The sequence below is a fragment of the Balaenoptera physalus genome (genome assembly GCF_965194825.1).
Source record: "Balaenoptera physalus genome assembly, chromosome: 11".
Classification (NCBI taxonomy): Eukaryota; Metazoa; Chordata; class Mammalia; order Artiodactyla; family Balaenopteridae; genus Balaenoptera; species Balaenoptera physalus.
The window spans coordinates 106,882,734-106,898,490 of NC_138896.1; the positions used below are offsets into that span (position 1 = coordinate 106,882,734).

General features: G+C 45.8%; 2 protein-coding genes across 6 annotated transcripts in view; one reads left to right on the top strand and one right to left on the bottom strand.

Annotated features, from left to right (window-relative positions):
* The window catches only part of MRPS25 (mitochondrial ribosomal protein S25), a 229,285-nt gene that overhangs the window by 115,574 nt on the left and 97,954 nt on the right, over window positions 1–15,757 (top strand). The window contains exon 5 of one of the 4 annotated variants that reach the window (XM_082413514.1): window positions 1,517–1,608. The exons of 2 other annotated variants lie outside the window; for them this stretch is intronic. In XM_082413514.1, the coding sequence (XP_082269640.1) occupies window positions 1,517–1,593 (77 nt within the window). In that variant the 3' untranslated portion in view covers window positions 1,594–1,608. Of the gene's footprint in view, window positions 1–1,516; window positions 1,609–15,757 lie in introns of those variants that run through there. One more of the 4 variants, XM_082413511.1, reaches the window with a different exon arrangement.
* FGD5 (FYVE, RhoGEF and PH domain containing 5) overlaps window positions 6,450–15,757 on the bottom strand; it is a 114,817-nt gene continuing 105,509 nt past the window's right edge. For both annotated transcript variants that reach the window (XM_082413451.1, XM_082413450.1), the window contains exons 19-21: window positions 13,942–14,070; window positions 9,008–9,162; window positions 6,450–8,165 (exon numbers count right to left, since the gene is read on the bottom strand). In XM_082413451.1, coding sequence (XP_082269577.1) covers window positions 8,129–8,165; window positions 9,008–9,162; window positions 13,942–14,070 — 321 coding nt within the window. In that variant the 3' untranslated portion in view covers window positions 6,450–8,128. The remainder of the gene's footprint in view (window positions 8,166–9,007; window positions 9,163–13,941; window positions 14,071–15,757) is intronic.

Below are 15,757 nucleotides of genomic sequence, written 5' to 3' on the forward strand. Positions count from 1 at the left end.
ACCCTCAGGTTTGGCCCCTCCTCCACTGGTCCCTAGTTTAGGTCTTATCTCCATCTCGCTGCCGCTGCTGCGTAGTTTCCTAGCCTTCCTAACCAGTCTAACTAGCTGCCTTCCTCTTTCATTCATTCATCTTTCCTTGCTCCCTTTGTGCTGCTGCTGAAACAGAGCCTCTCCTAGCCCTCTTCTATCTATGAAGGTCTTTAATGGTTCTGCATTGCTGAGGGCTGAAGTAAAAACTCAAGATGCCTCATGTGGGGCCTTGGGGGAGGGTGCAGGAGTCTGGCAGACAATCTAAGGGAGGTTAAGAAATTGATACAAACACAATTAGTATGTTAAATGGTGGTAGTGACACCTGGAGAGCTCAGTGCCCACTTAAAGGGGTAGAGCCCCTCATCAGCTCCTGGAATGTGGTCCAGAGACGACGCATCTCAGATTTCTCAAGAGAAACCAGAAATCTAGATTTGTAAACGTAAACATTTCTTAACTTTAAAATGTGGGCAATTTGCAAATGGTTTTTAAACTGTGCAGGGCAAGCAGCATCTCTTAAGCATGGTTCTGGGCCTCAGAACCAGTTTAGGACCTTGGACTAATCAGATAAAATCCAAACTCCTCCGGGCAAATGAAAGTCCTTCATAATGGGTCTTTTCAGCCACCTTCAGATTAGAGCATCATTCAGTGGTAGTCTCCCAACAAAAAAACTGTTGTACTCAGAATTTTGATTCCTTCTATTGAGCACACATTTTCATCTCAAGGAGAGGGAACTTGGCAGGCAGGAAACAGGAGCCCCACCCCCCCACCCCCCCCCCGTTTAGTTGAATCCAGGGACTTCCCTGGTGGCACAGTGGTTAAGAATTCGCCTGCCAGTGCAGGGGACACGGGTTCGATCCCTGGTCCAGGAAGATCCCACATGCCGCGGAACAACTAAGCCTGTGTGCCACAACTACTGAGCCTGCGCTCTAGAGCCCACGAGCCACAACTACTGAGCCCGTGTGCCGTAACTACTGAAGCCCATGCGCCTAGAGCCAGTGCACCGCAACGCAGAGTAGCCCCCACTCACTGCCAACTAGAGAAAGCCCGCGCACAGCAACAAAGACCCAGTGCAGCCAAGAATAAAATAAATAAATAAAATTAAAAAAAAAAAAGCTGAATCCAAAGTGTGTGTGTGTTTCCTGTCTCCTTCCAGGGCAGTCACTTGTCTATAGGGTGGGGTCAGGGGATGAGGGTCTCATGACTCCTTACAGAGACTCCACTGGTGCTCCTGTTGAGTCCCACCATGGCCTTCCCAGATACGATGCCTCCGGCTTCCAAGCCTTTCCGGAGGCAGGGGATGATATGTCTCACTGGCGTCTCTCCCGGGGGGCACTACGGTGTTAGCTTTCTCCTCTGCCAAGTTAGCTGCCACTGTCCACGCATGTTATATCTTCCAAAAATGAGCTGACCATTTCCATACCCTATGCCTCTTGGATTTTCTTTGTCCTTTAGGTTATATCTTTTTATTCATTTGCTGTTATTTTAGTAGGTTTTGGAAGGAGCCAAGAAATGCATGTTTCCCGATTATCTAGGTGTTTCTTGAGGCTCCAAGTATCAACATGAAATTTGACTTGTTCACAGACGTTTCAGAAATGACTTAGGTAAATCAGCATTTCTCTGTATTAGGAAAGTCATTGTTTATGAGCGTATCAGAGTTTCAATAAGCAAAGTCTGTCTTTTCACCCCAGGATGTAAAGTCAGTTTCCAGAATAACTGAAAGAATTTGGGTAGCTTTTCCATGAATTTTATGTTTTCCTCTTTGTAATATTTTGAAGCATTCAAAAAATAAAACTGGAAGTGTCATTACATTTGAATATGTGTCTTTTATTCTTCTGTTTTGGCTCATTATGTGTCTGACTGCAACTTTGTGCTCTTTATTTTTTTTTCCTTACCTGATACTCTTAGGCTAGTGGTTTAACATTTTTTTGACCATGATCTATAAGCATAAATACATTTTTATCAACAAGCAGCATATCACATATAGTATATACATACACGTATGATTGAAACAAAAATGTCATGAAATGGTCCTTAAGGATGATGGAATATTTTGCTGCCTTCTACTCTGCTCTTTGGTGTGGGGGGCAGGGGTCGGGTCCTGGTTGTGACCCATTACATTGATTTCATAACTCACTTGGAACTTGGGGGATACTGTCCAGTTTGAAAAACAAGAACAAAAAAAACTCATTTATGGTGCTTTCTTCCTTTTTTGTCTTGTGCTTTCTTGATACAGATTTTCTCTTGTCCAAGCCTCTCTCTTGCTCTATACACTGGCTCTAGTTTAACGGCACCCTTGAAAGATGATCAAAGTAGAAAAGAGGCCCGTCATCATTCTGCTCTGTCAACACAGAATGCCCTTCCCTGTTAAGACATCGTCAATTATCTGTGCACCGAAGAGACCCAGACCATGTAGAGAACTTGTCTGCGAAATCACTCCATGATCACCAGGACATTGTGAGGGTGGCCACGGGGCCTTAAGCCTCTCCAGAGAGAGTTCTGGTGGAAGGGGATGTTGTGATGCTGGGCACTGCCTCTGTAGTCCGGCGTCTGGCTCGGTTAGGCTGGTTTCCCCTCAGATGTTCACTACCTTAGTCGTGTATTCCTCCTGATAACGTTTGGCACAGTGTGGAATTCTAAAAGGGGCCTTGCAGTCCTGTCTGACGATACTAGTGACAGCCCTTGTGCCTAAAACATCATTTCAGACACTCTCGGGTCTCATTTTCTTCAGCTCAGGATCTGACTATACACTGCAGATAGACCCTGTACACTGGTACCACAGACTCCAAGCCTGGCCACAAGCTGAGGTCACTGCCCACGGACTAAGTTAAGTTTTTACTCTGAAAACCTTCCCAGACCCTCCCAACCCTGGATCCCCAACTTGCCTGTCCACAGTTTCCTGAGGGCACTTGCAGACCTAGAGAGGGGCACCCCAGAGGAGACGGGTGGGCCACGGGAAGAGCCTGAAGCCACCCACACATGCACAGTGGGGCAGCCGTCTCAGGCCACAGAACCTATACAGCTGTCCCCAGGGCCAGCTCTCCCTCTGCTGTTCCCCACTGCACCCCAATGGGGGGCAGCCTTGGTAAAGTGGCCCAGGTTCTGGCTGCAGCAAGTTGTACATTTGTGGTCTGTCACCCTGACACACTGCTCTGGCTTCACATGACCAACACACCCCGGGCTGTGCATTGCTTGCACTGGCTTGATTTCACTTCTGGAAATAGCCCCCTTCTCTTGGGGGTGCAACCCCCCCAGGACACAGAAGTGTTCTGTGAACACGTGCTCCCTTCCGCTTGGAACTGGTGTGGCAAGGGTATGATGGCTTCCTTCCCAAAATAAGACTTCTTGTCCATTCTTATAGGACACGTGTTAACTATAACCTTCAGGCTTGTCTTTTCACCACAGGATGTAAATTCATAAAGGGTTTGAGAATAGCAAGTAATTGATCAATTTTTAGGTTATTATTTATAAATCCATCATAGGAATTCTAAGCTATTCCATTATGTAAGTGAGAGAAATGTGCTGAATCCCCAAGGTTACTTACCTTAAAAATCCCTCATATTTGAGTGTGCATCCTAACATGTCAATTATTGAATAACACTAGAAATGTGAAATGTTAAATTATTTTTAAAGCATGTGTACTTTGGGTTTTAAATATCCAGATCCCCATTTTAAGTTGAGGTAAATCTTGTGCATATGATTGCAGAAAAACAGAACTGTATTCATTGTTGCAATTAGTATATTGAAATAACACTGGATTATGTACATGGATGGTACCTGACGTGACAACATCTAAGGATTCTGCTTGGAGAAAAAAACGCACAATTTTTCTCTGACTCAACACTGTGTTTGTTATAACATTGGAGAAAAGGTCCTACTGATTGCTCCTGGGCAGTTAGAGATTTCTGTTGATTTTAGGAGGGACTTCATGTTGCAAGTGTCAGAAAATTGCCCTGAGTATCAGCTCACACACATTCGAGGGAGGCACCACAGGGGAGCAGTTACAAGCATGGGCTTGCCAGTTGTGAATGTGTGACCCCGGGCAAGTGACCTAACATTTCTATTCCCCAGTTTCCTCATCTGCAAAATGGGGATAATAATAATCAGAAAAACAACTCACCTCAACAGGTCCTTGGGAGAATTAAATGGAGGAGCGGGGTTAAGGTGCTTAGAGCCCTTCGTGCCGAGATGTTTGCTATCATTTGTTGTTAATCACACAAAGGTCTTCTACGAGCCCATGAGAGGTCAGTGCTGTTTGGCTGCTGATTTAATAATTGTGTTTGATTAGGGGCTTAAAATACCAATAACATCAAACCAGCCTCCCCAATGCCACTTACAGTAATATTCAGCAAATATATATATATAATAGATGCCCCAATGATGGCTGTGTAAGTTACTCTATCACAGAACATCCCCCAAATCCATGGCAAGGCACAGCCCGTGCACTACACTAATCCAAACCACAGTCTTCTTTCCAGAAGATGTGGTCCAGAGAGTGGCCACTGTGGGTGAATCCCCAGCAGCTGCCTCCGCCAGCTCCCTCTCCCCCAGCTGACTGGTCTCTGCCAGTCATAGTGGTGCCCTTTGCAGTGACTGCTCAGGAAGTGTGGTCCTGGAGCCGTGTGGAGGGTCTGCTGGGTGCTTCTAAGAAGAAGCTACAGGGAGCTGAGCCCCCTCCTTGGGGGCTGTGAATAGGCCAGCGGTAGCTCCCATTACTGGGAGCAGTCACCGGTCAGCCTCTTGGGAACCAGCCCTGGAATCAAGCTGACAATGGACGACAGGTCAGTAACCCAAAGAGCTTGGAGCTTGGGGGATACTGTCCAGCCCTGAACCTGCCCTGCTTCCCCACTTCTTGTTGAGCTGATTTCCTAACTGTCTAAACCAGTGTGAGGTTGGTTTTCCTTTACTTGCTATTGGAAACAGACATCTCAGTGTGGATACATTTGTCCTCTTGACTGACAGTTAATACATGGAAGCACAGAAGTTTCCCTGCTCACAGCAGCTGCATATCACAGGCTGAATCCGTGAAGGGAAGAATATTCCAGCATGTGGCTGACTTTGCCCCACAGCAGAAAGAAACTCGGGGGCTTCCCTGGTGGCGCAGTGGTTAAGAATCCGCCTGCCAATGCAGGAGACACGGATTCGAGCCCTGGTCCGGGAAGATCCCACATGCCACGGAACATCTAAGCCCGTGCGCCACAACTACTGAGCCCTAGTGCCACAACTACTGACCCACGCGCCTAGAGCCTGTGCTCTCCAACAAGAGAAGCCACCCAATGAGAAGCCCGCGCACTGCAACGAAGAGTAGCCCCCGCTCGCCGCAACTAGAGAAAAGCCCGCGCACGGCAGCAAAGACGCAACGCAGCCAAAAATAAATTTAAAAAAAGAAAAAAAAGAAACTCGGGTTCCATCTGCTCCCACCACTCCCAGCCCAGGCGGCCTCAGTCCCCACATAGGGCCTCAGTGTTCAGCGATGCCATTTACACTGTCAATCAAACGAGAGGCTGGACTAGATGGGAAAAGGACTCTGACCTGCTTCTGGGGCTGCAGCAGGGCCGTTGGGGTCGGTGCACACCAGCACACCACCTGGGCATCAGCCCCTCACGCCTCACCTGCCCAGGCTGCATCCAAAGCAGAACGAGTGGTCAGGGAATCTGTCAGCCTCAGCAGAACAACTCAGAGTGTATTTCTGACATGTATTAATAGAAGACTTATTAGGACCCAGGAACTCAATCAGTGTCCCGGGACACTACGATGTTCCAGTGTGCTCTGCGTTAGTGACAACGAACAGAGTTCTTCCTGCTTATGAGGACCAGTCCAGACTGGAGAGACACATCCAGTCTCAGGAAAGCTGTGAAACCACCAGAGTGTAAAGTAAGTGCTACCTGCTTTCCAGTGTCACAGCCTTCGGTCCACTTCTACAAACGCCCGGTGTGCGCTGTGTCCCCTGATCTCTTTGGGAAGCTGGAAGGGTCTCCGGGTGACAGGTGAAGGCACCGGGCCTCAGGGCTCCTGGAGTGTGTTCTGGTTTCTAAGCCACAGCACAGCTTCCTCTCTAGAAACACAGCCTCTGCTGGGGATGTGCCCAGGGGCTGTCCTGTGCCTGGGGAGCAGGGGGGCAAAGCAGGTATCGTGGGGCCTTGGGCAGCCACTCCTCCAGCCTCTGGGCCCGAGTTACTCTGGGCTCACCCAGTGGACAGACGGTGACATGAACATGTAAGACGAGCTGGACAGAGAGAAGGGCAGGGGAGGGACAATGAGCCAAGTCAACCAGTAGAAATCGGCTGAAATGCGTCCACACAGAACCACGGGGAGGACAGGTGAAAGCAAGGCCCAGGTAACCAGGCAGCTCCTCGCCCGGTCACACACGGGCTGGGGAGGACCTCTGTGGCTACTTCCTTTGACAAAACCCAACCAGTATGTTTTAGCTACAACCCAGGTGTTTTTATTAGGGTAAATATTCACTGAGAATAAAAGCCCTATCACATCTTCTTTACAGAGTATCAGAAATAGGATGTTATCCAGTGAAAGAGGCCTTCCAGATGACTTCCAGACGTAATTCTACCCGGAGCTCAGAAACTGACAACGGGCAGTGGCACGGGCAGGTTGGAGAAGCGCCCACTTCCTTGTGCTGAAGTCTTGCTGTGCTTTCTAAAGGCTCAAAGGGTCTAGAAGGCCCATTTCAATATGTCTGACGATGAAAATGAAAGCCCTCAAAAATTAATAAGAAGGCCTCTCTAATCACTTAGTTTGAATCATTAATTAAATGTTTAACCAAACATTTTAAAAGAACTGCAAACTAGAAAAAAAAAATTCCCCTAAAAATATTTAATGTAAATAACTCCTGGAGATGGTGCTTTTTACAAAATGTTTGTCAGGCAGATGCCTTTTTTAGGGGACAGGGCAGGCAGCAGGAAGATGGGGACAGGACATCAGAAAATGTGATGATTGTTTTTTATTTCGATGAGAGTAACAAGGAGTCCCCCCACCACTCTGCTTTATGTAAAAACACGTCCAGCATCGTGAGCAGCAGTCATCAGCGGGGAGGTGACTGAGCCCCAGGCGCCCAGAGAGGATCTTCAGGCCACTATTTCTGTGCTCCCTCACTGTGTCCAGAGCCACTGGCCAAGACCACGAATTCACCTTCTGATTGCATCTTGTTTTCTCTCCTTTTATCTCTTTCAAGGCTTCAGGAATACAGCAGAAGGATCACCGTGTCGAAAACAAGAATAGTTCTCACAAGCATAACGACATCAGCTTGTGCGGGGTAAACTCAGGAAGGCACACAATAAATTAAAGCAGACCCCTGTCTCTTCGGAGGGTCTGCAGTGACCTCCGGGGGCAGGGGCCGGATCTGCCAGCAGCGGAGTTTCCCGCACTACTCTGGTGTTGGGACCACCGTGGGGAGGACGGAGTACCTCCTTTCGGAAGCCCTGTCGGTCTGCCGGTCGGTGGGCACTTGGAGGAGAGAGTCCTCCCCTTGTGCTCCAGTGCCACGTGGCCCTGCACCCTCCGTGGTAAGGGAGACCCTCCTGGTGTCGCCTCCTTGCGCCACAGCCAGTACTGGTGGCAAATTAGTCCACAGGACTCCATCTACCATTTACTTAAGTAAATCCCTTGGAAAAAATAAAACTGGAGGTTGTTGCTCAGTAAAACAATAAAGTGCTTTTGATGAGAGTAGCTGTTATTCGCTGGTTGTTTCTCATTTCACCTGAGGCACCGACATCAACAACGTGAAAGGTCATCATGTTTACCAGGAGTAAAAATTGTAAAAGCTTGTTTCTACTAAAAAGCTTGCATTTCTAAAATGTACTTCTCTATTGGTTTCCACATCTTCATGTTACTAAATTTTAACTCACTACTGGAAAAGGAAATAGTTTATGCCTGGGGAGGGGGTGGAAAACACGAAGACAGAAAAGGTCCATAAATATCCCTTAAGGGTTCCACTTGTGAAGGTGTGAGAGAGGGGTTACAGCAAACAAGGTCAGGCCCCATGCTGAATCGAGATGTGTGTCCGGATGAGTGGAGACACAGATTGGCTTCTGGAAGGGTCCACGCATCAACCTAAGAGTGTACTCTGAGTCCACGTGCTTGATAACTGCTATAACACACTTGCATCTTCCATGGCTTCGATCCACCTGCAACGCAGAAGAGAGGGGACACTTGGTGTTGAGGCTCTGCCTGGAACTCTGGTCACGGAACCCGTGAATGATGAGACTACGTTATTATTAGCCTGAAGTCAGCAACCGTGTCCTACTATATTTGTTTCCCTAGCATTTAGCAAAACGCCTAGAGTACAGTGCAAGGGTTGCTGAATCAATGCACACCTGTATGAATGAGTCATAATACAGGCAGACCTCGTTTTATTGTGCTTTGCTTTACTGTGCTCGGAGATACTGCATTTTCTATAAATTGAAGGTTTGTGGAAACCCTATGTCCAGCAAGTCTAGCAGCACCATTTTTCCAACAGTATTTGCTCAGTTTGTGTCTCTGTATCATATTTTGGCAGTTCTCACAATATTCCAAACTTTTCCATTGTTACTGTATTTGTTATGGTGATCTGTGACCAGTGATCTTTGATGTTACTATTACAAAAACATCATGACTTGTTGAAGGCTCGGATGATGGTTAGCATTTTTTAGCAGTAAAGTTTTTTCAAATTAAGGTATGTACATTTTTTTAGACGTAATGCTATTGCAGAGGTAGCAGACTACAGTATAAACATAACTTTTTATGCACTGGCCAACCAAAAAGTTTGTGACTCGCTTTGCTTCAACATTTGCTTTATTGCGGTGGTCTGGAACCGAGCCCGCAATATGTCCGAGGTCTGCCTGTGAATTTAAATCTGCTGTTCTGCTGTGGCCCGAGGGGACGTGAAAGGACAGGATGGATGGAGAAGAACAGAAGCCAAAGCCCAGGGTGACAGCTCGTTCCCTTCTGAGAGAGAGGCAAGGAGACGCACGACTAGTTATTTTGGTACCTCTGAGCCGAATTGGTATCCTCTGCTTTGAAGCTATAAAATAGGGTTTTCTTGTGGTAAAGGTGAAAAATAGGTCCTACTTCGCTGCTGCCCTCCTCCTTTTCTGGCGCAATGGTGAAACCTAGGAGGGGCATGCTCTCCAAGGCCACTGTGTCCTGCAGAGAGGCAGAGGGAAAACTGATGTTAAACATGGCAAGATACCCAGTCAGCAGCTTAGCAATCACCGATGCTTCCAATGTAACATGCATGACGAGCCCCTCTGTGTGGGGCATCTCTGGCAACGGTGCAATTATCACACACATACTCTTCACTCCCACTTCCCCGCCAGCACCAGTCACGAGGAGGAAAAGAAACTTAACATTTTGTGACAGCATTTAGGGTCCAGGCACTTTTACTTTCACATTATCTTGTTTAATCTTCGTAACAATCATAGAAGGTATCACCCCCATTCTAAGAAGAAACTGAGGCTCAAAGAAGGTAAATAACTCCCCAAGATCACACAGCGAGTTAAGGGGCAGAGCCAGTGTTTGGACTCGTGACCACTTTCTAAAACCCCACATTCTTTCCACTGACTCGATTTATCAGTGACTCAGATTTCTAGTGTTACCCTTGTTAACGTATTCTGTACTCATCCCCCAGGCCCTCTTTCACAGTGCTTCAATATGGAGCACTCAGGGTGTTTGTGCTATAGAGCTGCTAACAATTCGGTGAGATGTACCCAGAGAACACAGATGGATCTTAAAATCACAGTGCTTAGTGGAAAAAGAAAGAGCTTTTTATATATAAAGATATTTTTATACACACATATTTATGTAAAAATACATGTTCATAAAGAATACAGCTTTATAAAATCACACATAAACAAAGATATATAATTAGTTAAGCACATTAGAATGATTGTGGGAGGAGGAGGAGCGGGAGTAGAGTTTGTGTCTAAAAGGGAATCAATTTTCAAAGACTGCCCCTGAGCCAGGATGACACGTAAATTTGTGAAGCGTTCCATATTTTTATTATACAGCAGAAACTAACACACCATTGTAAAGCAATTATACTCCAATAAAGATGTTTTTAAAAAAAAAAGACTGCTAGATCAGAAAAAACTTTTGACAAAATTCAACATCCATTCATGATAAAAACTCATAGCAAACTAGGAATAGAAGGGAACTTCCTTAATCTGACAAAGGGCATCTATAAAATACCTACCAGTAACATCATATTTAAGAGGGAAATAGTGAATGCTTTTCCCTTAAGATTGAGACAAAGCAAGAGGATGCTCACCCTTACCAATTAAATTCAAAACTGTACTGAAACCTCTAAAAAGAACAAAGTTGGAGGACTTACACGACCTGACTTACGGCTTACTATATAAAGTTATAGTAATAAGACAGACAGTATGGTATTGGCATAAGGTTTGGTAAATATATCAGTAAAACAGAATAGGGAGCCCAGAAATAGACCCACACTTAGTCATTTAATATTTAATAAAGACACCAAAATAATCCAATAAGGAAAGTCTTTTCAACAAATGGTGCTGGAACAACTGGATATCCATAGGGGAAAAAATGAGCCTTGACCCCTATCTCACACCATACACAAAAATTAATTTGAGATAGACCTAAATGTAAAAGCTAAAACAGTAAAGTTTTCAAAAGAAAATATGGAGAAAATAACTTTGTGACTTACAGTAGTCGGAAGTTTCTTAGGACATGAAAGCAAAAGCCAAAAAAGAAAACATTAATTGACCTCATTAAAGTTATAAACTTCTGTTCACCAAAAGATTGATTGATTCATTCATTCATTTAAAAAAATGAACAGACAAGCCACAGACTGGGAAAGAATATTCACAAAACATTTATCTGATAAAAGACTGGTAGCCAAGATACAGAAAGAATTCCTGTAACTCAATAACAAACAATCTACTCTAAAAAATGGGCAAGAGATCTGAACAGACACTTCTCAAAGAGAAATATATATATAGCCAACAGACACATGAAAAATGTCATTAGTCACTAGGGAAATCTAAATTAAAACCACATTAAGATACTACTACACCCTCACCAGAATGGCTAAATTAAAGACTGACAATACCAAGTGCCGACAAACACATGGAACAACCAGAACTCCCAAATTTACCTACACTGTTGCAGGGACTGTTAAACGCTACACCATTCTGTAAAAATGTCTGCTAGTTCCTTAAAAGCCAAATATATACCCTTCTGTAATCCAGAAATTCCAATCCTAGGTATTCACCCAAGGTGAAATAAAAACCTGTTTTCACACAAAAACCTGTATGCAAAAGTTTAAATTGGCTTTATTCATAACCGCCTCAAATTGGAAACAACTCAAATGTCCTTCAACTGGTGAATGGACCAAACAAACTGGTATATTCACAAAATGGACTACTACTCAGTCATAAAAGAAATGACCTACTACTGAATGCAACAACATGACTGAATCTCAAAAACATGCTGAGTGGAAGAAGTCACACACGATTCCATTTGTATGAAGATCTAAAAGAGATAACTAATGTACGGTAGGAAAAAAATCAAAAGTGTGTTGCCTCTGGGGATAGGGGTGAGGTGGGGATTTACAGGGTTATTCATTAGTCAAAACTCAACAGATAGTATCCTTAAGATTTGTGTACTTCATTATATATAAATTGTACCTCAAAAGAAAAAAAAGATACAGAAATATTGAACTCTTAGGGGGAAGTATACTTGAAAAGCATCAAAAAGTAAGATGGATGAGAGATGAATAGATAGATATTTGTTCAAGGAAGTGTAATAAAATGTTAATTGTATAATCTAGTTGATGGTTATAAGACAGTTCACTGTAAAATTCCTTCAACATTTCTTTATGTTTGAAATTTTTTAAACATAATAATAATAAATATATTAACTAAATAATAAAATATTGGAAAACATTTAAAAGATTCCTATATATTTCTGACAGTCACTCTCTCCCAGAACTGTTACCGAGAGCACGTTACATCTGCTTTGCGTTACCTCAGGGTACATGACGGGGTTCATGGTAGTGCAGACAGTGAAAACTGGCTATCCATTTTATCAAATCTTTTTCTTTGATGGAATTTGAAAGCTTGGTCCTGTCACTGGCTTAGGCTTATTGAGAAACTGTACAAGTTCCTCTCTCTGAAGAAGTGGCTTTGGAAGCATACTTAAATCCGTCTTTTAAAATTAACCCACACTCTCACTTCCATGACAACTGTTGCTCAGGACCCGGGGCCTCTGGGTTTTCCATTCTCAAACAGGATCCACTCTCTTTGGTGGTTGGTTAATTATCACTAGCCTTTGTTCATCTGTCTAAGCCAGCATTTCTTCCCCAAGTGTGTTTTCCATGAGATGCTCTGTGAGGAAGGGCCTGCTCTCAGGCCACCTTGGGACTCTCCACATCCTGGGGACCCACAACACGCCCTTGTTCATTAGAGACTCAAAAGCACTATTGTGAGGAAGTCCCACACACTGTCTACTCAGGGTTCTCTCAGAGCCCAGTTCTCAGAGGGCCCCTGCGAGTGTCCTGTGGAATGCCTACTTAGGAAGATGCCGCCCTGGGTTGCAGCACATTTCAGTTTGTTCCAGAAAGATCCACAATTTCCTCAGCACGGAGAGCCCCATCTGTGGACCCGTAAGTGAAAGGCCCCCTCAGGGAGGGCTTGCCTCACACAGTGCCCGAGTCACTCAGGCCCACAGTGGGTCCCCTCTGTGTGTCTGCACCCCTCCTGGTCTCTGGGATCCCTGAGGATGGGGCTGACTGCAGCCGGCACAGCTGCAGGCCCCTCATGAGGGAAGCTTTATGCCCGGAAGAAGGCAGTGCCTTCTTCTGCCCGGTTGCCAGCATCTGGGGTCAGGGGAGAAGGGCCAGCCCTGTGCTGATGTGCACATCCTTGTGGGTAAAGCACCTACCCTGTGCAGCTGGGCAGAATGCATTTAAGTCCAATTTTCAAAGTGGATTTCACCTGTGGAAACCATCAGATGGTGGGGCCTGGACACGGAAATCTTTCACATTATCCCACAGGTTCAGCCTGGGCCAGGACCAGAGCGCCCCCTGCTGTACAGCCAAGCTCACACCTATCTACTCCACAAGCAGGCTTGAGCAAGGCCCTCTCTCCGATATTTTAGTAGACGTAAATGTAAGATGGTCTATGATATATATATATATATATATATATATATATATATATATATATATATATAAACTTAAGTTTTACTTAGCAGAAGAGTTACCACGAGGCAATACAGTTCCCTGACAAATGCACAGACAAAAGGTAAAGAAGTGGGACTTCCCTGGTGGTCCAGTGGTTAAGAATCCGCCTTCCAATGCAGGGGACGCGGGTTCGATCCCTGGTTGGGGAACTAAGATCCCACAAGCCATGGGGCAACTAAGCCCATGCGCCACAACTACTGAGCCCAAGCACCCTGGAGCCCATGCGCCACAACTAGAGAGAAGCCCATGTGCTGCATTGAAGATCCTGCATGCCGCAACTAAGACCCGATGCAACCATAAATAAGTAAGTAAGTAAGTAAGTAAGTATGGTAGCTTCCTCCAAGCTGCTGAATTTTGTCTCAAACAACTGAAGGGAAGAACGGAAAGGAGCTCTCTTTTAGGGAGTGCCAGCTTGTCCTGGATGCTGGAGCTGTGATATCCAAATGCTATGCTGCACAGGCCTGCCTGCTGTACTGCCTTAGCCCCACAAAGAAAAGGTAAATTGCTCAGATTGGAAACGGACGCACGGCTGCATATCCACACGGCGTCCTTCAGTAAACACCTGACCGACGTGGGAACTGACATGGGAACCAGATGCAGGACTCATACCGCCCTCTGGGGAGGCGCAGTGCACACCCCACACAGACAGTCTGAGGCACGAGCTTAACCCACGGGCCCTCACGGGAGAGGAGGGAAAGCAGGAGCCACTCTACCTCACTGGCCATGTAGGTGTAGAGCACTTTGCCTTTGATGACAAACCAGAGCTTCTTCCAGTGCCTCTTCCCTTTCTTACAACGGCTGAGATAGCCGCTGATGGCGGAGCCCTCTCCGGAGGCGGCCACCTGGCAGAGGGAAGCAGGGCGGTCAGGGCACCAGGTAGTAGACACGGTTTACACAGAGCCAAAATGACACTGCAAACCCGCTGGCAGGGTGTTTATAGTGCTTTGGAATCTGAGACTTGGATGATCTCGGGATCCATCCAGCACCTCAAAGGCAGCAAAACTGTACCATGTCTGAGAGACAGGATTTACTGACAGCATTTGCGGACCCTAGACACAGGAATCAAAAACTGCCTGCAGGAGTGCTGCCCCCTGGTGGAGATTCAGATTCCTGGTTCCCTGCCCTCAACCCCCAAGCCCCCAAATTACAAAACTGCAGATATTTGGGGGAAAGTTTCTTCCTTCTAAAATTGATTCTTGTACTTTTCAGCTTATTTCTTTCTTATATTTAAGAGGGGATCCCTTTTGTACTGTTTACCTGAAAGGTTTTATGATCTCCTGCCTAATGAGTTTGTTAACTCCTCTAAGTAGTAGTAGTAGTGGTTGTGGTCTGTTGAACAGGCTTCATATGGGGGCTAAGAACACAGGCTTGGAGTAGGACCAATCTAGGGCTCCAGCACAGGCTCTACCAGCTACTAGAAGGGTAATGTCAGGCCACTTACTTCCTCTAAGTCTCAGTGTCCTTACTAGTAAAACTGGAATTAAGTGACATAAGACGGGTACCTGTCAGGTACAGTGCCTGACCCACAGTAAGTGCTCCATAAATATTCACCTTACTATGAGAGCAATAAAGCCAGGTTTTGAAATAATTTCACCTGACTCTCTCATTTTACAGGTGGGGAAACTGAGGCCCAGAGGAATGGAGGGATCTACCAAAGGTCAAATCCTGACTTAGTTGAAGAGAGGGTAAGAACTCAGATCTCTCAGCAAATGTTCTGAAGGTCAGCTAACTTCAGTGTAGGGAGAGAAAGCTACAGCCAGCTGGGTGTTTTGAGAAGTACCAGGAAAGGAACCTGCCCCTCTCCGGGTCCCAGGACTCCTAACACCAGACTCGACTTCTCTCCCCACACTTGACCTGCTGGAGCAGCTCCCAGAGTGAGAAGGGCAGAATGGACAGAACACGTCAGGGAAACCGACTCTGCGATCTCCCTCCCTGACAGATGCTCCAGGGGCAGCATTCCTGCAGACCTTCCCATGGGAAGCAGATCTCACTGCTGAGGTGGAGCTCCTGGGGGAAGAGGAGAGGGGCGGAGGGAGACGGGCGCCCATTTCTTCTGGAGCTGCTGCAGAGCCCACGGTGTAGTCTTCGCTGAATAACAAAAAGGTTGTCACTTTGGGCAAAAACTGCCATCCTGGCTGGGGCAGATCCACACAGCACCAGGATCATAGTGCCCTGATGCCCAAAGAGTGAGAACGGTTCTTGAACTCTGCACCCACAGAACACTCAGGTTCTATGAGCTCAGCTCATGCAGACACCACAGTGGGAGTGAGAGGGTGATCTTTTCTCAATTTGTGGAAAGGGACTAGTTAAATAAATGATGAGACAGCCACACGATGTAAGAAGTGTGAGATTTATGTGTATGAACTACTGTGAAATAATGATATCGAAGATAAATTAACTGGAAGAAATGTACAGAGGACCCAGTATATCATCTTTCGGGTAAAAAAAAGGATCTATGATCGTCTATCTTTATTATGTATATGCACAAAAATTTCTGGAAGGGTCCATAAGAAACCTGATGGTGGTTAC